Consider the following 24,155-nt stretch of genomic DNA (forward strand, 5'->3'; position numbering starts at 1 on the left):
AACCTTATTTAATGATAATTTTCACATGGAGAAGAGAAGTAAATTTGGGAAGCAGAATCGGAAGATAATCAATTAATAAATCGGCAATTAATGAATGAGAAAAGATAAATTAACAACAATTGTATATACAAAATACCCTCTAATTTAATTCTATTTTGGGGATATAATTTTATGACTGATTTACCCTTAAGTAATTAATATTGGATATTTCTAACTGTACTAGTTTAGGAAAATATCATTGATTAAGGTTTTAAACTATTTAGGGTAATATTGATTAACACACTACATAATTAAATTACTATATTTAATCATAAAATAAATACTACTATATAATTTAATAACGTACTGTACTATTTATTTTTTAAAAGAAATTTATATTTGATCATTTTATAGTTTAGTATCTAGTTTTTTTTTTTTGCCATTCATACTATTATTTTTTCATAACTTGTTTAGGTTTTTTTGTTAATATTTCATTCCAAATTGTAATGCAATATAAATCATCAATATAGTTACAATGAAATAATACAATATATGAAAAAAAATAAATTAAAATAATAAAACAATTTTATAACTGAAATGTCAACTACATGAGAAAATACTTATAGTCATAAATAATGATTTAATATTTCTTGCGCTTTCTTTTTATTTTTGTGTTATTTTTCTTTAATATTTTCCTAAGCTTGTTCCTTTTTTATTAAATATCCAAAAGCATATATATACATTTTTTTATTTTAATTACCTTTAGCGATAAGTTTTTTTATATTGATAAAATATTAATCATTATTTATTTCTTAATTAACATGAAGGGTGTTTATACTGGATATTAAGTATACACAGGTAAAACATGTAGTTGCATTTATAATTTTTAGAGTAATTCAATCTAAAATAGTTCGATGCGAATAATAATATAATTGCTGAATGTGAATGACTATTATTATTTTAATATAATTTTTATTACTATATAAATTTTATTTCATAATTTTGTAGTCAAGATGTAGAGTAGACAAGTAAATTGACTAAATGATTATTATTGTTTTAATTTATTTTTTATTGTTATATTCATTTCATAATTTTCGAGTCAAAATATATAGTACTAATCAAGGAAATCGACGTGATGATATTTAATTAGTTGGATGACAATATTCATTACTATTCCATTGAACAATGAAATAGTTAGTTTTGAATTACTATAATTATTTCTTTTTATTACAAATAAATTAAATAATAATCTTTAATTAGTTGGAATACTAAAAATTGAAATAATAAATTATAATTTAGTTGGATGATAATTCTAAATATTTAAATACATTATTTGACGTTCTTTTAGTGACTAAAATTTAATATGTCAATTTATTCAATTAAATTTTATTGTATTATAGTGTAGCATTTAAGTGTTGAGTGTTTAAATACTTACCCCAGATTTTGTTAAAATGTATGATGAAAAATGTGATGACATCTTTTTAGTTTTGATCTATCTATAATTATGTAGCTTTAAGATAGAACTACTTATACTTTCCTAAATCTATAGTTATTTAATTAACAAACTTAATTTTTCACTAAATAGTTATGAAAGGGTAAATATGTGATATATAAACTAATTAATCATCATCAATGTAATTATAGATGTAAAATGCCTAAAATGTCCAATTTTGTATATACAATTTTTGTTAATTTATCACTGTCCTTAATGAATATCATCGTATGCAAATTGCAATTAGTTATTTTTCATTTATTACGAGATTCCCATTTACGAGTTTTAAATGCTAAGCTTTAATAGTTAAAGCAACAATGGGTCAATCTAGGGATAAATTCATAAATATAAGTTAATAAATTGACACAAATCGTTCTGCCGCATTCAACGCCATTTGCCGATATTGGCAAATTTATTGTCCAATTTTACTCCCTCAATTCTAGAAAGATGACCCCTCAGTGTGCAACACAAGATTTTATCATTTCATGTAACTCTAATTTTTTTTTTATCGAGCGGAGAGAATAAAGTAATAGAAATAAAATAAAATAGAGATAAGGTATTTTCATTTCTGATAATGAATCGTTTTAATTGAAATAAATAAAAAGAAAAAATGATCATATTTAATGAGACAAAAGAAGTAAAATTTGGGGTAGCTTTTGGTTTTGTTTAATTAATTTTAATTATATTTAGTAGGAGTACTACTTCTTCGAAAAAAGTAGTCATATTTTTTTTTATTTAAATCCCTACTAAAATTACTTTGTACTCTTTGTGTTTCAAGCTAAGTGGATCATTTCTAATTCGATATGAGAGTTCATGTAGTGTTATTTTGTGAGTAAAACGGAAAAAATAAAGTAAAAGAAAAGAAAAAAGTAGAGAAAATGATGTTTCTATATTTAGAAATGTGTCATTTAGAGTGGACACCTAAAAAAGAAAATATGTCACTTAGAGTGAGACGGAGAAAATACTCCCTCCATCCCAATAAATATATGAAAATTGAAACATTTGGTTTTCCGTATGGGATTTTAGAAATTTTATTTTGTGAGTTACATATGAGAGTAAAATAAGAGATGATGTTATTTCTATTTAAGGAAACGCTCCATTTTTAATGTGACAATCCAAGAAGAAAAAAAATTCATTTTTAATAGAACGAAGGGAGCATGTATTTATAATAATTTTTCTCTCTAAGTGAGACTAAATTTTTCCTCGTGACTATGTCACTACTCCGATCATTTGATATAACCCAGTTACAAGAAAAAAAATGAATCAAAAAATCTAGAGAATGAATCATAAAATCTAGAGAGTGGTCTAAGTGTAATGACTAACGAGACTAGGGCTGGGAAAAAATATCGAAAAAATGATATATCGCTCGTATCGTATTGAAAAATATTAAAAATTATTGAAAATTATCGAATTTTCGGTATATCGTAATTTTTGATATGATATGGTATTGTATCGTAAGTTTTCGATACGATAACGATATGGATTTCCTTATATCGCGATATATCGTTTTATATCAAATTGAAATTCAATACATATTGAAGTTTTAAATTATAATTATATATAATTCCATTTAATTCATTCATATATTTAGAAAATATATATATGAAACCCTAATAAGAACACTATTTATTTTATTGTGTTGAAGTTTTATTAATTTTTGTGTTATTTTTCAGTTTTGAAATTATATTTTTCGATATACAGGTATTCGATACAATAACGATATTGATATTATCCATATCGAAAGTTCGATATATCGAAACTTTCGATACGATAACGATATGATATTATTTCATATCGATATTTTCGATACGAAACACGATACAACTTTTTCGATACGATATATCGTATCGACCCACCCCTAAACGAGACTAGTATACTTTTGGCTATATGGATAGATATTTGATCTTTATTTAATGATATAGAGAACTTTTAAATTATTATATCATTTATTTTATTTGTTAAAATCAATGTTTTAAAAATCGGATCGGCCGGCGAACCGGCGTCGTTACTGGTTCACTGGTTCAACCGATTCACTGGTCGAACCATTGGTTGAACCGGAATACTGTTTATATATATATATATATATATATATATATATATATATATAGATGTGATCATATCATAACCCCCAAATCACATAATAACTCTATAACCAAATCTGGACCACACATATTTGATAATCTTGTGGTTGAGATTCAAACTTAGATTTACTTCATAAAAAAGACGCAGAGGGGTAAAAATGTAATTTCCTCATTTAATTTCTGAATTTTACTCTAAACGCGCGATTCACGCTTTCATTCTGTTTGAACTCAATTCTCTCACCTTCATCTTCATCTTCATCTTCACAATTAATAGATCGATTCTCTCATCTTCATCTTCCATATTTCTCGCCTATTTTATTTCAACATCTCCAGATTTTCTTCGATTTGTTCATTATTCCGTAGTCTCCAGATTTTGTTTCCATATTTCTCGCATAATTGTGATCGGGAAGATGTTTTGAATTTTGCGTTCTTATTTTCATTGATTACCTCTTCAATTGCTGTGAAAATTTGCTTCGATGGAATCTGTAGCAAATAACGAAGGTAACAATCATTATTGATTGTGTTCATATTCATGTATTGAATTTGATTTTAGATTAATATTAGTTGTCGATTGGTTTATGTTTCTGATGTACTGAAATTCTTATATGTATTGTCGATTATGTGTTAAAATGATACTTTTGACTTATAAATATTAGGTTTACTGCATAACATGATAGTTTTGTCGGATAAAATGATACTATGATAAAATGATACTTTGGGCTGATAAAATGATAGTCATAGCTGCTAGAATGATACTTTTCAGACGTGTCATAGCTGATAAAATGATAGTCCTAGGTGATAAAATGATACTTTTGGCTGATAAAATGATAGTCATAGCTGATAAAATGATACTTTTCAGGCGTGTCATAGCTGATAAAATGATAGTCATATATGATAAAATGATACTTTTGGCTAATAAAATGATAGTCATAGCTGATAAAATGATAGTCATAGTAGTTGATAAAATGATACTTTTGGCTGATAACATGATACTTTTGGCTGATAAAATGAGCAACCTTGGAACAGAGTTTCTACAACGGTTTACATCTACAAGGAAACTTCTATGACAAACTATCTTTGAAGAAGGCTTCCAAAATAATTTCAATTGAACAATACAGAAGAGTTCTCTTCACATTGCACAGACCTACAAATGAAAAGTCTAATCTAGTTCAAATTGAACCACAAACAATGGCAAAATAATGTTTAAAGCCTACATAAGTAAATGTCTACCAACAGAATCTATGCTGAAGTATGGTAATTAAAATAAGCGCTGAGTTTCAGTTAGAGATCCTATCATGCTCTCGCTTGGCTTCACCATCTACGCACTTCATGCCTGTTGGGCGGCATCTTCCTGGGTGCCATTAACAGCAGGCGCTGGCTGTTCACTGTCAGCGACAACAACTTCTGTTTTCTTCCGCTTTGTGGCAGACTTCTTTCTCGTTTGAGCCGCAGGACTCTTCGAACGCTGCGGAAGCAATAAGCACCAAAATATTCAGGAAGCAGAAAAATCTAGAAAGAAGAATTCAACATCACGAATGTTCTTACCTAATAAACAAAAGATTTCAGTGTGTTAAACAGTTTATGTAATTATATAAAGTCAAAGTATTCACAAATTATCATTTTACCATTTTCAGAAACTATCATTTTATGCACCCAAAGTATCATTTTATCAAGCAAAAACACAATTTCTACATTTAAACAGATCATCCAAACACATAGCAACACACACACACACAAAAACACAGAGACACACACAACAACACACACAAACACAACAGCAGTAGCCTCAGGACACACACACACACACAAACATAAAGTATCATATTATCCCATGAAACTATCATTTTATCCCATGAAACTATCATTTTATCTTCTGAAACTATCATTTTATCAAGGGCAATTATCATTTTATCAACTATCATTTTATAATCTGAAACTATCATTTTATCCCATGAAACTATCATTTTATCTTCTGAAACTATCATTTTATCAAGGGCAATTATCATTTTATCTTCTGAAACTATCATTTTCTAAATTTCAATGAGTTCAAAAAAGCAGAGAGGGCATAACTTGTCACTTAAGTAGAACAAAACACCAGTCACAAAGTATCATTTTATCATTTTCAGAAACTATCATTTTATGCACCCAAAGTATCATTTTATCAAGCAAAAGCACAATTTCTACATTTAAACAGATCATCCAAACACATAGCAACACACACACAGAGCAAAACACACATAAACAAAGCAAAACACACACACAAACACAGAAAAACACACGCCAACAGCACACACAGCAAAATGTAAATCTAAATATATAGATTGTTCTCAATATTGTTATGCATGAATGATATTGTATAAATATAAGAAATATCTACACTAAAAAACTACGGAATCTAAAAAAATCGAGAAAATCTCCAGCAAAATGATAAATCGAGCAAAATCAAAAGTGAAATAAGTAATAAACTTCATCCAACCTTTCTTCGATGATGCTTGATCGTTTTCCTTCGACATTTTCCAGAATCGGATGATTTTTCCTTCGATTCGAAGGCTTTGAAACGCGATTCAGAGGGTTTGATTGTGAGAGAAATTGATGCAGGGTTTGAGTGTGAGAGAAATTGAATGGAGCGTTTGAGTCAAGTTTTCTTCTTTCCCACCAAATTTTAAAATGAAATGACAATTTTGCCCTTAATATATCCGAAAATGATAGTTTTATTTGATAAAATGATAGTTTTGTTAGATTAAATCTAGACCACATATTTTAAAAATGTGTGGTGGAGATTTAGTTATAGGGTTATCACACAAATTGGGGTTATCATTATAACGCACCCCTATATATATATATATATTTGTTTATTTAGTAGTAAATAATAGGATTTCATTCAATATTTTATCAATAAATATTATAGTTATACATTTAATAGTATTATTATAGAAAACAAGTCTTGTATAAGTATATTATAATTTTAATGACGTTAAGTTTAAGTACAATAATAAATTATAATACACAATATTAAAAACTAGTATTAAACTCTATGTATATTTATAAACTCCTATATTGTAAAATATTAGTGATGGTAAAAGTATAATTAAAATATAAGAAATATATTATAATTAACAATTTCTTAAAATAATAGTATAAAATTAAAATGAATTATTAGTTTCAGTGGAAAAAGAATTTCAGATTTAATGTATAAGAATAATTAATGTTCATAATATTACAAAATGATCATGTGGTGAAGTGGTAAAGGAGTTGGTATTTAGAGAGGAGGTCATGTGTTCAAGCCCTAGCAACAAAAAATTAAGAGTATCTCTAATGGCGGACGTCGCGGTAGGACGTCCCGCCATAGTGGCAACGAAGGGCGGACACGTCCGTCCCATATGCCCGTCGGATGGGCTCGGACGTCCGACCCATGGGCGGGCGGACGTCCGCCACTGTGGCAACAGTCGGACATCCCGGTCAGACGTCCGAGTTTTAAATTTTATTTTTTTTAAAAAACCTCAATAAATAGGGTTCGTTGAACTTCATTTCATTCACACCACTTGTGTTGACAAGTTTCTCTCTCTAAACTCTATTTTCAAGTATATCTAGAATGACGAGTAGTCGTGCGGGTGGTAGTGACGGAGGCGCTAGTGAATTGGATCTCGTTGTGGAAGAGGCGATTGATCGATTGCTCCGGCAGAGGCAGCAGCGGCGGCAGCAGGCGGCGACGGCGGTACCTCGGCCGATCCATCGCCGACGTCATGTACCCCTGGACCACATTGCTGCACATATTCGGTTGTATGAGGACTACTTTGCTCCGTAGCCGCGTTTTGGGGATGTCTTATTCCGGCGACTTTTTAGGATGCATCGTCCGCTGTTTATGCATATCATGGATGCTTTAGAGAGAAGATACGAGTTGTTCAGGATCAGGGAGGATGCGGCTGGCAAACCCGGACACACGCCCTTACAGAAGTGCACTGCCGCAATCAGGCAACTGGCGTACGGAGGCCCGACCGACATGTTCGACGAGTACCTCCACGTTGGCGAGTCTTCAGCCGTCGAGTGTTTGCTGAATTTTTGCGCGGGCGTTAGATCGATATTCGGGGATCAGTATCTTCGGCGTCCGAACCCCGAAGACTGCCAGCGGCTGATAAATATGCACGGGTCGGTGCACGGGTTCCCTGGGATGTTGGGCAGCATAGATTGTATGCATTGGGAGTGGAGGAACTGTCCCGTCGCCTGGAAGGGGATACACACTTCCGGCTTCAAAGCCAAGCATCCCACGATGATCCTTGAAGCTGTAGCTGACTACCGGCTGCGGATATGGCATGCTTATTTTGGAGTCGTCGGGTCGAACAACGACCTCAACGTCCTCCAGTCGTCGCCCCTATTCAATGATCAGTACAATGGCGTTGGTCCCGCCATCAGTTTCGTCGCCAATGGCAACCAACACAATATGAGATACTATTTGGCGGATGGGATATACCCAAACTGGCCCATCTTTGTGAAGACGATCAAGCATGCGGTCGGACCAAAGAAGTCCTACTTTGCGAGCCGTCAGGAGGCAGCGCGCAAGGATGTTGAGCACGCATTTGGTGTGCTCCACAGTCGATGGGGGATGGTGAAGGGTCCGGCATGGCAGTGGTATATTCCCAACATCGGCGACATCATGTACGCATGTATCATTTTGCACAACATGATTGTCGAAAGTGAAGGGGACGAACTGACTCAATGGACCAACGAAGATGATACGGGTCCGGTCCAAGCCACGGCGTGGCCAGCGCGAATGTGAACATGGGGGTACCTACCTCATGGAGAGGTTGAGCGGTTGCGCGCATTTGCCGACACGTGGCAAAGAGATGCCCATATTCGACTTCAGGAGGATATCATCGAAGAGGTTTGGACGCGGAGGGGTGGACGTTGATGTGGTTGCTTTTTTTTATGTACTATGTGATTTTTTTTTTCTTTTATGATGTATGTTTTTTTTTTAATGAAATATTCGCATTTCCCCGTTCGTATTCGTGTCGAATTTTAATTCAGTAAATTTTAATTTCAATTGTGAATTTAATTTTATTGCGGGAAGTCCTAGTGGATGTCTTAGTGGGAAGTCCTAGTGTAAGGGAAGTCCTAGTGATGTGGCAGTGAAATGGGAAGTCCTAGTGATGACGTGGCAGGAGGTTTTTGTGGGAAGGGCGCCACCGGAGACGCTCTAAAAAAATTTGAAAAAGTGAAAAAACAATTTCCGGTTCACGGTCGGACCGGTCTGACCGGCCGGTTCCATCAGTTCACGGCTATTCAATGTGCTAATGGTTTTTAGGGGTGAACCGGACTACCTGCCGATTTGCGGTTGAACCGGCCGGTCTAGTCCAATTTTTAAAACACTGGTTAAAATATTTCTAAATCAGCATAGGAATAGTCACCAAATTAATCGAATTAATCGATATACTCCTTAAGCAACCAAAAAATGAGTCATAATAATAGTAATATAAAAAAACTTAGTTTAAATTTAGATTTTTATCTAAGTGAAATTACTTTATAACATTTGGTGATTATATAAAGGGAAGACTCTAGAGAGAGCATAAATGGGCCAGAATGTTGGTAAGACTATAGAGAGCGTAAATGGGCCAGTTTTTCACATTTAGAGCATCCGTAATGGTGCTTAAGCCAGTCATAGGCCAACAATAGGCCAGCCATTTTCTCCCCTGCCACGTCAGCAATACTAAAAAATCCACCTGCCACATCAGATTTAGGCCAGCCATAGGCCAGCCGCAATAAAATAATTCAAAATATACTATATTTACAGAATTAAAATTACGATTAAAATACGGAATTAAATTTACGACACATATACGGGAAAAATAATCCATTCCATTAAAAAAATAGTACAAAGATTTTTAAAAAAAAGTACATGATTTTTTTTTAAAAAAAAAGGGCTTCAACACACGAGCCCCGCCACTCTCTACTCCTTATCGCCGTCTTCCTCGCCGTCGCCGCCGCTGCCGCCACCCGTGGTATCTGAGCCCACGTCGGAACCCGCTAGCCGTGCCCTCGCGATCTCCAAATCAACACGCATGCTCTCGAGCATCTCGTGAAGAAACATCTTCTCCGTGGGGTCAGTGGCGTTCTTCCACTCTTGGAAGACCTTGTACATCTGAGCCCGCGTTTGGTTACGCGAATGGAGAGTGTACTCGAGTGGGGCGGGTGGGAGGGCGGAGGACTGGACCTCGCGGGGCGATAGGGGGGATCCGCCCCTCGCAGCCTGCTGCGCCCGCTTCTGTCCAACCGGGCGGGGGCGACCAGTAAATGAAGGAGGGGATGGAAACTCCTCAGCATCCGGGGGGAGGTCGTGGGATCCGCCGCTGCTGCCGCTGTAGTCGCCGCTATAGTTCAGTCGCTGCTTCTTCGGCCACCCAGCGTCGCACCCCGCCCGGAACTTCTCGGAGTCCTTCAACAACAAGAAGCACTCCCAGAAGGTGAACTCCTTATACTTCCCCTCCAAGGGGAACTGACTCGCGGCTATCCTCCGGGCGTAGTCCTCATTCTGCCCACTTCTGAGCTGACGGAGGGCATTGGCGTACAAATTCGCAAAATGGCCCACCGCGGCTCTGGTGCGCTCCCACCCCTTCCGGACCTCCTCGTTGCTGAAGTCCTTCCCGTGCGGGCAGTGCCTCCTATAGGCATCTCTGATCTTCGACCACACGTTGACGACCCGCTGGTTGTTCGCAACCAGCGGATCGTCGCACACCTCCAACCACCCCTTGGCCACCCCGGCGTACTCATCCTCCGTCCACTTCCTCCGGCCAGGGGCAGCGGGCTGCGATGTCTTGCCGACCGCCTTGCCCTTCCCCTTCCCCCTCGTCTTCTTCTTCGGCGCGGCCCGCCTCGCTGGAACGGGAGTATCATCTTCCCCGAGATCGATCCCCATATATCATGCAATGACAGAAGGTCATCGCCAGTGAACTGCGTCTCCACTGGGGTCGACGTGTGAGACGAAGCCGTCAAAAAATCAAGCGACGGCCGATATACCGTGTCCCCTCACGGTGACCCCTGAACCCCCCCCCCCCCCCCCCCCCGTATCCCGGGATGCATACCGTGCTGCATCCCCCCCGGCATCCCGCCCTGCCACATCATCCCCATCATCTGCTGCATCTGGAGCATACCCCCCCACCCGGGCGCTGACTGCCCGCCGCCCGGCATCCCCCACGGCATACCCCCCTGGTTCCCCCCCATCGCCCCCCCCCCCCCGGCGCACCGGCCATCATCCCCATCATCTGATTCCAAGGGATGTTAAACCCTGGGCCCATCTGCCCCCATCCAGATCCCACAGGTATCGTGGGAGTCTGAGATCCACTCGTCGCTGGACTGGACTCGTTGTTGTGATCCATCGCTCGATGATGCTCTTGTACAAAAAGTTAGAGAGAGAGAAAACTCGTTAAAATAAGTGGTGCAAATGAAAATGAAACGAAAATCGCGTTTATATAGGTTTTTTAAAAAAAAAATCAAAAATCAAAAATCAGCGCTGGCCGATCGGCCAGCGACGAGCGATCGGCCAGCCCACGCCGAAGCGCTAGCCGATTTCGCGGTCGCCCACTGCAATGGTTCGGCTAGCCGATCGGCTAACGCGACGAATCGGCTAGGCGGTCGCTAGCCGACCATTGCGGATGCTCTTAGGCAAAAGTTACAAATATTGCGTTAATCGAACCATTGTATAGTCTCAAAAAAAAAATTACTCCATATTAGTACTAGTACCTGTTAGTGGTTGGGCTAAAAATGAACTATTGTTTAATAGGAGTATATAATCTCGATATGTATGTATTAAATCACTACGAGACGCCATTGGTATCTCTGCTACATTATATTAAGCCCAAAAAATCCATAAATAAATAGGTTCAAGTCATCAAATTTAAAAGGATGAGGTGGCAGTGATTCTTATTTTAATAAATCTGATTTAAACTCAAAGTATGACATTTTAAAACCATAATTTGTCTTTAACCGCACGTCAGGCAGCAATAATTAGAGCATCTTCTAATTAAAAACTGCTTCCGCAGTTATCTATTAAACTCACTAGTGACATGCTATTAATTAATTGATTAATGAACTAATCAAGCTTAGTTTAGTCTGGCAACTGCAGTGAATTCGCACTCACATTTTTATAAGTAGTAATGGAGATTAGTTAGGTGCCTTTGTCCTAGCAGCATTGACATCTCGAGTTCAATCCCTCTGAGTTTCCTTCAAAAAACTTATCATATGAATATAACTATTTGTTGTTTGATCGATAAAGAGTTGATAAGTTTCATAAGTTCAATTTTATACAATAATAATGATTAATGATTTATCGTTTTTTAAATGGTACTCATATATTTGACTATTCCTTTCGTCTCTGCAGATCATTTGATGGCTTTGGATCCCTGTTGTGGCTCTCATCAAGGAATGTTGTTCCACCGTATTTTATTTCTAAATTAAGTATAATATTAAAATATTAATTTTTTTTATTATAAAATAATTTGATGCATATGTTATATACTTAGCACAGCTCCCAGCTGTGCACAATAGGAGATTCTTGCCATCATATGTATAAACATAGTAAAATGGGGAGTATGTTTTTTTGTTAAAAAATAAAAGATTAATGTACATTGATGTCAAATAATTAAAAATTTAGAGAGGAATGATTATTTCTTATGTACGAAGAAACAATGTTTGGTTTAACAATCTCTTTAACGTTGTTATAGTTTATGACTAGAAAAAAAATTTGTTCATTCATTTTGTATGGACTCAATCGTATCGGCCAGGTCCGCATCTCCCCCCTCAGCTATCGAGTATCGAGTAGTCCTTGCTGCCATCTCGACTATAATACTGGATTATCTTTATAATAGTAAGTACTTTTATTTTAATGAAATAAGTATAATAAAATCAAGTGTAATTAATCCCTCCGTCTCACAATAAGAGTTGTCATTTACATCCGTCCCACAATAAGAGTCATATTTCACTTTACCATAAATGGTAAGTAAGCCTCACATTCTACCAGCTTATTTCACTCACATTTTATTAAAACTAATAAGTATATATAAGTGAGACTTACATTCTACTAACTTGTTCAACACGCTTTTATTTATATTTTTTAAAATTTTGTGTCTAAATTAAATAGGAATCCTATTATGGTACGGAAGGAGTATAAGCTAAATTTTAAGGTTAATTAAAATTAAACCATTAATAACCGGGGCATATATAGCCATATAGGTGATTCAAATGTCACAGTTTTGACTTTTGATTGTGTTCTTTTTACTTTCCCCTAAAATGGGTTTATGACTTTATTCACTACTACTATTATTGGTGTAGTATTTTCTTGAGTTTTCATGTAGAAAGTGCAAGTAGGCATTTGACACAAAGAATAAATCTGTCGTCGACGCATGTAAAAATAATGAATTTCAAACACACGAAAAAAATAGACAGTGCAAAATATAATTGCCTTATACTAGTATCATTCAAAATTTAAATTACACTAGACTATCATTTTTTTAATACTGGATATAAATTATTTTATTTCATTAATATATGTAACATAATGACGATAGTCGATAGCAGTTAAAAAAACAATACTCTCTCTATTAAAAAAAAAATAGTCTTATTTGTGAACGACATAATTTTTAATAAAAAATTAGTAAAGTAAGAAAGAAAGAGAATAATAAATAAAGTAAGACAGATATAGAGAATATGATTGAGAAATTTTTTATTTTTAGAAATGAGACTATTTTTTTGAACCAAGGAAATAGTTGAAAAAAAAAGAAAAAACATGTTTGTCAAATGCATTGGCTAATGCAAAATCCGGATAATTATATAATAGTACTACTACTTACTAAACATATTCTCCCCTAATAGTTAATTAATCTCACTCAGAAATAAAAATAGATTAAGTAAAAATATAAATATGGAAGAATTAGTCCATGTGTCACAAGTGTCGATGTCAACTAATTTTCAAAATATAATATGGAAGGAACTTTTTTGCGTTTGTATTAAATCAAAAAGTTTGTAGCATTATGTCTATTATCTGTCCCTAATAAATGAATAGTAGTACTATAATATAATCGCAATTATAAATTAAAAAACACTCCGTACAACTAAATTTATGAAGTTTAGTCCCCTAGATAATTGAAACTTTTTCTAGGGTGGTGGTGAGGTGTTGCATATGAAGATTAAAAATTGAATCTTTTTTCTTTGGGAGTTCAAAAATGAATTTTGGATGGTAGTTGATTTTATTTTTTAGGTTAGTATGTTAAACAAATCAGTGGTTATGGTTTTCACTTTCATTCTTTTGAGGGAATAAAATAATTTTCAAAACTAAGACTAAGTATAGATTTGCGAAATAGGAGTATAACAAATGAGGATATCTGTATTTTCCTCAGCGACTAAAACCTCTTTCTCAAAGGTCTCTCTCCCTCTCTGTCTGTGAGACGTGTGTACAAATGGGCAGTTTTTTTATTTTGTCGTTTCCTATATGTATGTATGTGTGCGTGTTGAGAGTATGTGTGTGTGTTTTCCTTTTATTTTCTGTGTTTCTTTCCTTGTAAAGGATCAATTGTCTGGTTTTGGGAATATGCTTTTGTGGAGTTGCGGTTTGTATGTTTGGATTTCGTATGTTTATGTAAAGTTCTAATTTTTTCCATATGAAATTCTATTCGAGTATTTACAGTTGAAGTTTCATTGTATTTTTTGTTTTTCTTGAACTTGAAGGTGCTGAAGCTCCAAAATTTTGGGGATTAGTGTTAAATAAACTGAAATCTCAAGCCTTCCTGTATAAAATCTGCCACAAATTGATGAAATTAGTCTAGGTTTTATCAAGATTTTGCTTTAGAGCTAGAAATTATTGAATTATAGTTGTTGGTTAACATGAAAATCTGTTTACTGCTGTGTGTTTGCTGAAGGGCTTTTCTCCCTCAATTAGGATTCTTGATTTGCTAATATTCTTGTGTGTTTGAAGCAATCTACATTCACATTTTCTGATAGAAATGGACTCAATTAGGATTTCTGCATTGCTGGACTATATTTTTGTGTTTTATGGCAACCTGAATTCATATTTTCTGATAGAATCAATGGCTTTTGTCACTTTAAAACAGGTGAAGATTTAATCAGTGTGTAGTCGTTGATCAAATCCCTCAGTTTGGCAGCAAGAAAAGGTTTGTAGGATGCAAAAGCCCATCCATCAAAGATTCTGACTGAACCTCTGCTGACTTGTTTCCAACATTGTATGACCATGTGGTTCTCTGGAAAGCAGCTCGAGATACCTGTCTCAAACTCCAAGAGCATGGCAACGGAGACAGAAACCACAAAAGGGCGGGACTATTACCATCTGAAGCTGTCAGAGCAAGATTCGTCCTCAACTCTATCCACAGACCAGTCTCATCACGAGGGATCTACTTCGGCTGGAAGTGACGTGCAGATGAAGAACTTGTCGTTTCAGCCTGGTAACAATAGCTCCATAACTTGATATGCATTGTCATTCTTGGTAATTGAAACAATGTGTCAAATTAAGGTGCAGCAGCATTTCCATTCATTAGTATGCCTATACAAGTTGTTGTCTTCCTTGCTGAATGTGGCATTACTGTTTCTGCGAATTCTATATGTATTGATTGTGGATTTCGGATTGTTGCTGCAAGAAATAGCATTTTATCGTTATAAGTTTTGTACCCGGCATCATGAAGTTACCTGCAACATAAAAAGTTAGAGCAGTTTTTCTTATAGAAATTTATGCAAGCACAATGCCTTGAAGCTTACCCGTTGTTCTGTTGAATCAGTTGGTGGAAATGCAGAGTATTTCAGCCATCAAGTTCAGATGGAACACAATCAATCATCGGTTGGTTCAAATCACATCCCTTGAGACTATATATAAAAAAGTTGTGATACGCCTGCTATGAATCAGAACATATGTTGTTGTCTTTGCAGGATTGGGCATCTTACTCCATGGCTGCACCTTATTTTGGCAGGATAGCAGCTGCATACGATCCGAATTCTGTTGTAAGTATCTTTTCACACGCGAAAGCTAGTATAATAGTAGTATGTATCAAAATTATATGTGAGGTTAAAAACATGGTTTCTTTCAACTGTCCAGATTTATCCTCAAATGGCTGTGGTCGGGCAAGCAAGGGCTGTGCTACCGCTGGATCACGATCAAGGCATCCCCATGTTTGTCAATGCAAAGCAATACCACGCCATTCTCAGGCGTCGCCAAACCAGAGCTAAACTCGAGGCTCAGAATAAGATTGCAAGAACAAGAAAGGTACCTAAGACAAAGCCCTAAATCCTAATAGGCCTTCAGTTTCTCTCTGAACTCACTCCAGTCCCCCAATTGATCACTGCATATCTCAATGTACAGCCATATCTCCATGAGTCTCGCCACCACCACGCTCTGAGAAGAGCTCGGGGTTCTGGAGGGCGCTTCTTGAACACGAAGAAGTCAAGCCCCACAGCTCAAGAACCCGAGAGCAGCACCAGCTGGGGCACATCCACCACCTCTGGCTCTGATGTCTCATGCATATTCAACAACGACGACTTATTCCAACAACCACGCATGGGGACACAATCGCGTACGATGGAACACAACAACATGCTTCTGTTATCCATGGATAGTTACACACAAATCCGCACCACGACGTGATTGTGCTGCTCTCCTGTGTGGTTAACCGGCAGTTCATCCTTGGCTATCTTTTCCCCTGCTGCTTCTTGCAGTGTCTCATGCTTAGTTTTTGGTAACTTGAACTCATCTTTGTGTAAGAATTTGAAAATATGTTTTACGTGTTTTTGTTTCATTTGTTGAACAATCTTAATGGTTGTCTACTTGACTATCTTAAGTCCAATTTATTAAAAGGTTGCAATAAATCAATAATGTCATGGCCTATTTCGACTTATTAGTATTAAATGAAGCCCAGATTTGAAAACGTTGCAATATCGAGCTTGGGAAAACGACGAAGACTGGTCCCCTCCTAATTATGGGAATAATAACTGCCATAAAATGGATAATGTCTCAATCTCTTCAGCTCATAGTTTTCATCAAACCTATTTCCCACTAAATACAAGAATGTCCCAATTTGCCAACAAACTCTTGTGTGAGAAAAGAAGACAAGATTTCATCACTGCCACCATCAATTTGGAATGAGTCCAATCAAGATTTTCACATCCCAAAATACAAATCTCAACATCATTAACAAGAACTATGAGCTCAAGATAGTTTTCATGGATATCCATAACCTCGGACCAAGAAACTTTTCAACAGTCTAGACAACAACATTATGTGAGTGGGAAAAGGTTGAAACTTGCATTTCTACACCTATACAAGATTTACAATAGTATGATAAAAGGGGCCTGACAGTAGGAGAAAAACACTTCCTTTACCCCTTGGATTCTTCATCTGCTCTACCCCAACTCAAATCACAAAGCAAAGCTATCTTGATTCTTAGTCGAGAGCCGCTTGAGAAACTCATAGGTGGTGATCATGGTCGTTGCAGACATCGACATTGAAGCCCATCTCGGCCCCAACCCTCGGTAGCAAGCACCCAACCCACCCTCCTTCACCAAGCTCCTCACGGTTTGCACAACTGTTGGAGTCCTACCCTCACCCCCGCCTCCATCCAAAACCTGCAGCCTCGTCTTAATAGTGTCGAGAGGCATTGTCACGAGCGCAGATGCTCCACTAGCCATCGCAGCACTCACTGCCTGAACTGCCATCACAGACTTCCCATCCGGCCTATAACCATTCCCATTCTCACTCTTCTTGCAGAAGTAGCATCCAATGCAGCCCCAAATCCCTCTATGCGCCATCGAGTAAGAAGCCCACCACACAGCATTAGAAGGAGCATAAGTCAGTATAGATATCCCAAACCCTCTATACAACCCTCTCACCCCATCCGCACGCACAATCTTCCTAAACGCGTCTATCCCACCGTTATATTTCTTCAACCCAACCGTGCAAGAACTCCCATCCCCCACACCTCCTTGCACCATTAGCCTCTGGCTCACCACATCAATTGGCGTCCAAACCAACTGAGCAGCCATGGAAGCACTCAGCCCAGCAGCGGCATTAGCTATGGCCGAAGCTGAGGCCTCGGATAAACCTAGCTGGCGACTAGCAACATTGCCTACGCTACTCTTGGTAACCTCGAGAGCACCCATGTAGAGAGCTCGGGCTGGGATAGTTCCCATAAGGGAAGTCCCAAAACCGCGGTAGAAACCCCTCCACCCCTCGTTTCTAAAGATCGAGGCCGCCATTTTGAAGCACGGGCAGTCGTTCAACATCACCTGCTGCCGCGTTTTCAGCACAACAATTGGGTAAAGAGTGCCTGAAACCCCTGAAAACAGAGCAGCGCCGAGGAAGAAAAACTTGGATTTATCAAGCATCTCCCAATCTATATCAGCAGGCAGATGGATTTCAGTTGCGGAGTCATCCTCTGCGGTGCTCAAACTCATCTTCGCCACTTTCGATTTCTATAAACAATTAACAACTTTTTTCCACCTAAATAAGATAGTAAAACTCTTTTTTCAGCTCTCTGTGTAACAAAATCCCCAAATTCAGCTGGCCGTATACTAAAAAAGGAAAAAAGAAATAAAAAAAATAGATTGCGAAGTAGTAGTATCTAGAAACACTAGTCCTAAAATCGGATTGCAGAAATACAGCTGAAACTACCTGAAAATCAAAATCGTAACGATTCTAATCAAAACACAAGTGTTTTTTTCCGCTTGCGCAAACAGATTAGAGAACGGAAATGAGTGAGGACGAAAAGATCCAGCATTTCCACACCAAAAACTCGGAGGCGATCATATCGAGATATTTTTCATTTCGGATTGGGGGATCTGCAACAGCTACAAATAGGATGAGGCGAAGGAATTGAAGGATGTTAAAAGTGGATTAGTGAATAGGTGAAGAAAAAGGTGGAAACAAAGTGGCGAGTGGCGACTGTAAATGGATTTGGGGGACGAGGGTTTTGAGTATGGGAGAAAGGGACACGTGTCGGTTATTGTTTCGAGAAGATGGTGTTCTCGCGTATGGGGATTCAGTGTGGCGCAGGCCTACAGAATGTGGTGGGCTACGAGCTAATTGATTTGCTACAAAACTATGGATTGGAATTTCATTTTTTTTATTAGTAGATCTGACGATTTGGCTCAAATTTATTTTATTTTGTCGGAATACCTTACTTCCTTTTGCCTCATAAAAATATTATATTTGAAAGGTCCCATGAGATAATGGTTAATTTGTAAACAGGGGTGGAAATATGGATATCGGGTATTGGATTTACCCGTACCCGATCTGATACCCGCAGGATTTTAGAAACACAATATCCAATTTTATGGGATTGGGTATTGAAATTTAAGATAAATCGGATATTGGATAAACCTGAATGGGTATCGGATATTACCCAAATATCCACTTTATTATTTAAAAGCATTTTAAAATTAGGTTTAGGCATTTGGCAATGACTGCTTCTATATTTTGCTTAGTTGTTTAATGACTTTTACGTATTGCACAAACAACTCATGTGGTTTTTATATTGTAGGTAATTATTTTGACTTTTGAATTATATTATTGGTTGCTTCTACAGTTATATTAAATGCATATCTTTTATTATTTTACTTACATATTACATAACCAATCCCCAAAATATAATTGTATACTTTAAAATAAATGAAACATTAAAGATATTAGTCAATTTAAATATTTCTATATTTATATTAATATATAAAATTTGAATTTTTTTTATTAGTTATTAACACATGTAAAGAGTCGGATATTTGGGTACCCGATACGTCGGGTATGGATACCCGGGGCGGGTATTGGAGTACCTGAAAATATATTGGGGCGGGTTTTGGATAGACATTTCGATGATTTTCGGGTTTGGGTACCCGATTTTTTTGGCTCGGGTATCCACGGATACCCGTATTCCCACCCCTACTTGTAAAGTAAAATAAGAGCATCCACAATAAGAATAGGCCAGCCATAGGCCAGTCACTCTCTCTCCCTGCCACGTCAGCAGCACTAAAAATCCACCTGTCACGTCAGCATTTACTCAAATAGGCCAGCCGCAATAAAAATAATTAAAAAACAACTACATTTACGGAATTAAATTTACGATTAAATTGCGAAATTAAATTTACGAGACATATACGGAAAAATTCATTAATTGCATTAAATAAAAGTACATTCATTTAAAAAAATAAATTACATAATAAAGAAAAAAAACTATCACCGTGCAGTCTTCCGTGCCCACAACTCTTCAATTATATCCTTTTGGAGTTGAATATGAGCATCCACTTGGCGCATGTCGGCATATTCCTGGAGGCGGCCGACTTCATCGTGAGGTACCCCACGTCGTAAACTAGGGGTGGCCGTTCCGTGGCTTGGACCGGCTTCATCGTCATTGGCCCAACTAGTCAGTTGTACACCTTCGTCTTCGACGATCATGTTGTTCATGATAATGCATGCGTACATTATATCAGCAAAGCATTTGACATCCCACAAACACGTTGGATCCTTAATTGCCGCCCTTCGAGACTGGAGCACACCAAATGCGCGCTCCACGTCCTTGCGCGCCGACTCCTGCCGTTCCTCAAAGTAGGCCTTCTTGTCATCCGCCGCGTGCCTGATCGTCTTCACAAAGACAGGCCACCTAGGGTATATCCCATCCGCCAAGTAGTAGCCCATATCGCCGTTGGCCACAAATGAGACGGTTGGACCGATGCCCTGACACTTCTCGTTGAAGAGGGGCGACGAGTTGAGGACGTTGAGGTTGTTGTTCGACCCGGCTTGATGGGGTTTGGATCCCCTTGCACAGCGGAAGACTTGTACAAAACAAATAAATCAGATACGGATTTATTTGACCGATTATGCGATTAATCAATTCACATGTTAAACAGATAATTGCATGCTAGAACGCAAATAATTCATGTTCATAGAAAGTAAATCCTAAAACATGAATACTACGGTTTAGAGTTACCGATTTGATTCTCCAAAGAATCGTCGATTGCTCGCGCCTTCTCCACGTGATGATCTTCGATACTAGACCACAGATCTTCTCTCTGGTTCCCGAACTGTATCTCGATATCAGGGTGGGCTGATCTTATCAAAATACTAGGACTCGAATAAAGAAGACAGAAGAAATCCTTTTGGGAATAGGTGAAGAATTCGAAATCCTCCACAGCTGGAGAGTTCGAAATTTTCGAAAAATTTGAGAATAAAAATTGTGATAATTCTGTCTCATTTATTCTCCTATTTATGTTAAGTTCCTTTTGGGCCCAGACAGGGATCTATGGAAGGTTTTGGATATGGGCTCCCCCAATTAGTTTTTTACTATTTAAATTGAACCCACAATTTAATACAAGCTTATATTGGAATATTACGAGCAGCCACTACAGAAGTAATATTGAACTCTCCCCATCCAAATCCGAAATTACAAGTAATCCGGGTTTCCACTTTTATTATTTATTTCCCGCGCTTAAGATATAAAGTCCATTAATTAATTAATGTCTGCTATGGACTTAATTAATTAATATCTTATTAATTCCAAGAGTGGACTTAGCAAGAAACAATTATTTATTATTCATAGAGTAATAAAACTCCAACTGGCCAGTTTTCCGAATAATAAAACCTTGTTCGAGCTCCTCTTGAGGACATTATCAAACGAGACTCACCTCGCGCACGTTTCAACATAATAGCAATCCTAGCACCGCTAGATATTAATCACCACTACCCAATATATCAGGATTATTGGGTTGCGAAAAACCCGCACCATTTGATAAGTCAAAGTAGTGCATAATCAATACCGTATGCTCAATACTAATATATGTAGATTAAGAAATAATATTTTATCAAGACCTAGTCTTTCAGTAGATAGCATAAAGACACGTCTTGCTGTTAGATCCGTTCAGTGCTATACCACACCAATGTCATCTTATTTCAGTAAGGCTTAGAAATATGCGCACTGACATTGCAACCTTTCACGATAGGTAGTCTAAGCCTATCTAGGTTGTGAAATTCTTCTTTTTCTTTTGCAAAGCATTGCATAGATCTGACCGTGTTACCTTAAAGTGGACGACGCCCACAACCGGTCTACTAAGCAAAAGACTTAGACTTTGTTTGCTTCTTATACATTTAAATGTTTATAAAACATCTTATAAATGCACAAGCAAACACAATGTAATAATAATAGTGATTCTATTCGTGCGAGACTGCTTGAATAATACTGAATCGGGTTAAAAGTGGATTGTAGAGTTTTACGTATACAAGCAAGATTCTATTCGCGCAAAACTTGCTCGAAACATGCTTTTCAGTATACCAAACCTAACACGGATACCCCAAAATACGCATGCCAGATCCACAGCCGGTAATCAGCTACGGCCTCGAGGATCATCGTGGGATTCTTTCCCTTGTAGCCCGGTCGTGTAGGCCCCTTTCCAGACAGTTGGACAGTTCTTCCACTCCTAATGCATACAATTTATGCTGCCTAACATCCCGGGGAACCCATGCTGCTCCCCGTGCATCTGCATCAGATTTTGACAATCTTCTTTTTCTTTTGCAAAGCATTGCATAGATCTGACCGTGTTACCTTAAAGTGGACGACGCCCACAACCGGTCTACTAAGCAAAAGACTTAGACTTTGTTTGCTTCTTATACATTTAAATGTTCATAAAACATCTTATAAATGCACAAGCAAACACAATGTAATAATAATAGTGATTCTATTCGTGCGAGACTGCTCGAATAATACTGAATCGGGTTAAAAGTGGATTGTAGAGTTTTACGTATACAAGCAAGATTCTATTCGCGCAAAACTTGCTCGAAACATGCTTTTCAGTATACCAAACCTAACACGGATACCCCAAAATACGCATGCCAGATCCACAGCCGGTAATCAGCTACGGCCTCGAGGATCATCGTGGGATTCTTTCCCTTGTAGCCGGTCGTGTAGGCCCCTTTCCAGACAGTTGGACAGTTCTTCCACTCCTAATGCATACAATTTATGCTGCCTAACATCCCGGGGAACCCATGCTGCTCCCCGTGCATCTGCATCAGATTCTGACAATCTTGGGGGATAGGGCTTCGAAGGTACTGCTCACCGAAAATTTGAATCACGCCCTGAAAGAAAAACTTCAGACATTACAGAGAAGTCGTCTCACCGATGTGGAGGTACCCATCCCACATGTCTGTCGCGCCTCCGTAGGCCAACTGCCTGATTGCCGTCGTGCACTTTTGGATAGGGGTGTGGCCGGGTCTGCCAGCCGCATCGTGCCTGAAGCAGAAATAAAGATATTGACGCTCCAAAGCGTCAACGATACGCATAAACAACTCCCTGCGCATTCTAAAACGCCGCCTGAACATGGTTGCTGGAAACCGCGGGTCCGGAGCGAAGTAGTCGTCATATAGCCGCTGATGTGCAGCTACGTGATCCCGATCAATCACTGCTCGGCGGTGGACAACCGGTGGAGGGCGAGGTACCTCATGTTGTTCGACCCTTCGCATGTACCGCTCTAGCTCGCGGTTCATGTAGGCCTCCATAGCTTCGTTCATCTGTCGTTCGTACTCCTCAGTATCCCCACCACTACCACCACTGCTACCACCCGCGTTACTCATCGCTCGATGTTGCTCTTGTACAAAAATTTAGAGAGAGAGAAAACTCGTTAAAACAAGTGGTGCAAATGTAAATGAAACTAAAATCGCGTATATATAGGTTTTCAAAAATAAAATAAAAAATGAAAATTGGCGCTGGCCGATCGGCACGCCACAATGGCGGCCAGCGCATCGGTTAGCCCACGCCGATTTTTTCGCCGATTCGGCTGATTGCAATAGTTCGGCTAGCCGACCTGCAGCGACGCGGATCGGCTAGCTGCTATTGTGGATGCTCTAATGGAATATAAGGGTTATTAAAATAGGTAAAGTGTTAGTAGATGGTGAGATTCATATTATTGTTATTGTTTAATAAATTGTAATAATGAGTTTTAATTATATAAGTTGTAAATAAATTGATGTATATTGTTAATGAGTTTGAGACAGCTTTATATATATAAAAATACTCATATTTTTATGAGAAGATAAAAATAGAAAATGTACATATTTTTATGTGAACGATGACGTATTACCGAAATTAGCGCTAGACCGAGTACTAGTTAGAGGATAGAGAGAAAGAGAGAATTTACTTATTAATCAGATTGATTAAATCTTCGATGCGCCTAAGTTATTCAATAAGTTTTAAATTCTTTAATCTTTATGTAGACTCAACAACATACTGCCCAATAATCAAAATTTATGATATTTTTTTATGATGAATTGGAATGTACAAACGCCACTGGTTTTGTAGGAGTACTTAAAATTGGGTTGGAGTGAAAATTAGAAAATTAATGAATAAAACTAAGACACTCGATATAATCTCTTTTTTATTGTACTATCATCGTTATTTTCGGTGTGTACTGAATAAAATTACATTCTATGCGATAGTTTGCAAATCATTAGTAAGCTATATAGAAATACAAGCATAGACATATAATTAAGTTATAAGAACTTTTATCTATCACAACAAAATATCACCACGACAGCACCACAAAACAAGATCGCTATTAACCTGTCCCATTGAATCAAGAAGTGATGA

The 24,155-nt window shown here is 37.5% G+C and overlaps 2 protein-coding genes across 9 annotated transcripts; one reads left to right on the top strand and one right to left on the bottom strand.

The window, feature by feature from the left end:
• Positions 1–13,877: 13,877 nt before the first annotated feature.
• LOC125194214 (nuclear transcription factor Y subunit A-3-like) lies at positions 13,878–16,352 on the top strand. 7 transcript variants are annotated; one of them, XM_048092318.2, is made up of 7 exons: positions 13,878–13,957; positions 14,646–14,705; positions 14,804–14,993; positions 15,324–15,382; positions 15,472–15,543; positions 15,638–15,805; positions 15,902–16,352. In XM_048092318.2, exons 3-7 carry the CDS (start codon positions 14,834–14,836, stop codon positions 16,181–16,183), a joined length of 741 nt encoding a protein of 246 aa, XP_047948275.1. In that variant the 5' UTR covers positions 13,878–13,957; positions 14,646–14,705; positions 14,804–14,833; the 3' UTR covers positions 16,184–16,352. The 7 variants fall into 7 exon arrangements, with proteins under 7 accessions (XP_047948275.1, XP_047948277.1, XP_047948272.1 ...); XM_048092320.2 differs by lacking the exon at positions 13,878–13,957 and adding an exon at positions 14,010–14,028; XM_048092315.2 differs by lacking the exon at positions 13,878–13,957 and adding an exon at positions 14,035–14,173.
• A 298-nt stretch (positions 16,353–16,650) lies between these two features.
• Positions 16,651–18,511, bottom strand: LOC125194213 (uncharacterized). Of its 2 annotated transcripts, none has more exons than XM_048092308.2 (2): positions 18,206–18,511; positions 16,651–18,034 (listed from the first exon to the last, which is right to left on the bottom strand). In XM_048092308.2, exon 2 carries the CDS (start codon positions 17,986–17,988, stop codon positions 16,954–16,956), a length of 1,035 nt encoding a protein of 344 aa, XP_047948265.1. In that variant the 5' UTR covers positions 17,989–18,034; positions 18,206–18,511; the 3' UTR covers positions 16,651–16,953. The 2 variants fall into 2 exon arrangements, with proteins under 2 accessions (XP_047948265.1, XP_047948266.1); XM_048092309.2 differs by having other exon boundaries at positions 16,651–18,105.
• Positions 18,512–24,155: the final 5,644 nt, after the last annotated feature.

Source organism: Salvia hispanica, chromosome 4 (assembly GCF_029641045.1).
Source record: "Salvia hispanica isolate PSC_SH4W2 chromosome 4, Shi_PSC_v1, whole genome shotgun sequence".
Taxonomy (NCBI): domain Eukaryota; kingdom Viridiplantae; phylum Streptophyta; class Magnoliopsida; order Lamiales; family Lamiaceae; genus Salvia; species Salvia hispanica.

Bases quoted from the DNA above. Each gene is read 5' to 3' on its own strand.
- LOC125194214 (XM_089057153.1), top strand. From the start codon at position 14,777: ATGACCATGTGGTTCTCTGGAAAGCAGCTCGAGATACCTGTCTCAAAC. The intron at 14,994-15,323 runs GTAACAATAGCT...CTGTTGAATCAG, and splicing joins GAACTTGTCGTTTCAGCCTG to TTGGTGGAAATGCAGAGTAT. The intron at 15,806-15,901 runs GTACCTAAGACA...CTCAATGTACAG, and splicing joins AGATTGCAAGAACAAGAAAG to CCATATCTCCATGAGTCTCG.
- LOC125194213 (XM_048092308.2), bottom strand. From the start codon at position 17,988: ATGAGTTTGAGCACCGCAGAGGATGACTCCGCAACTGAAATCCATCTG.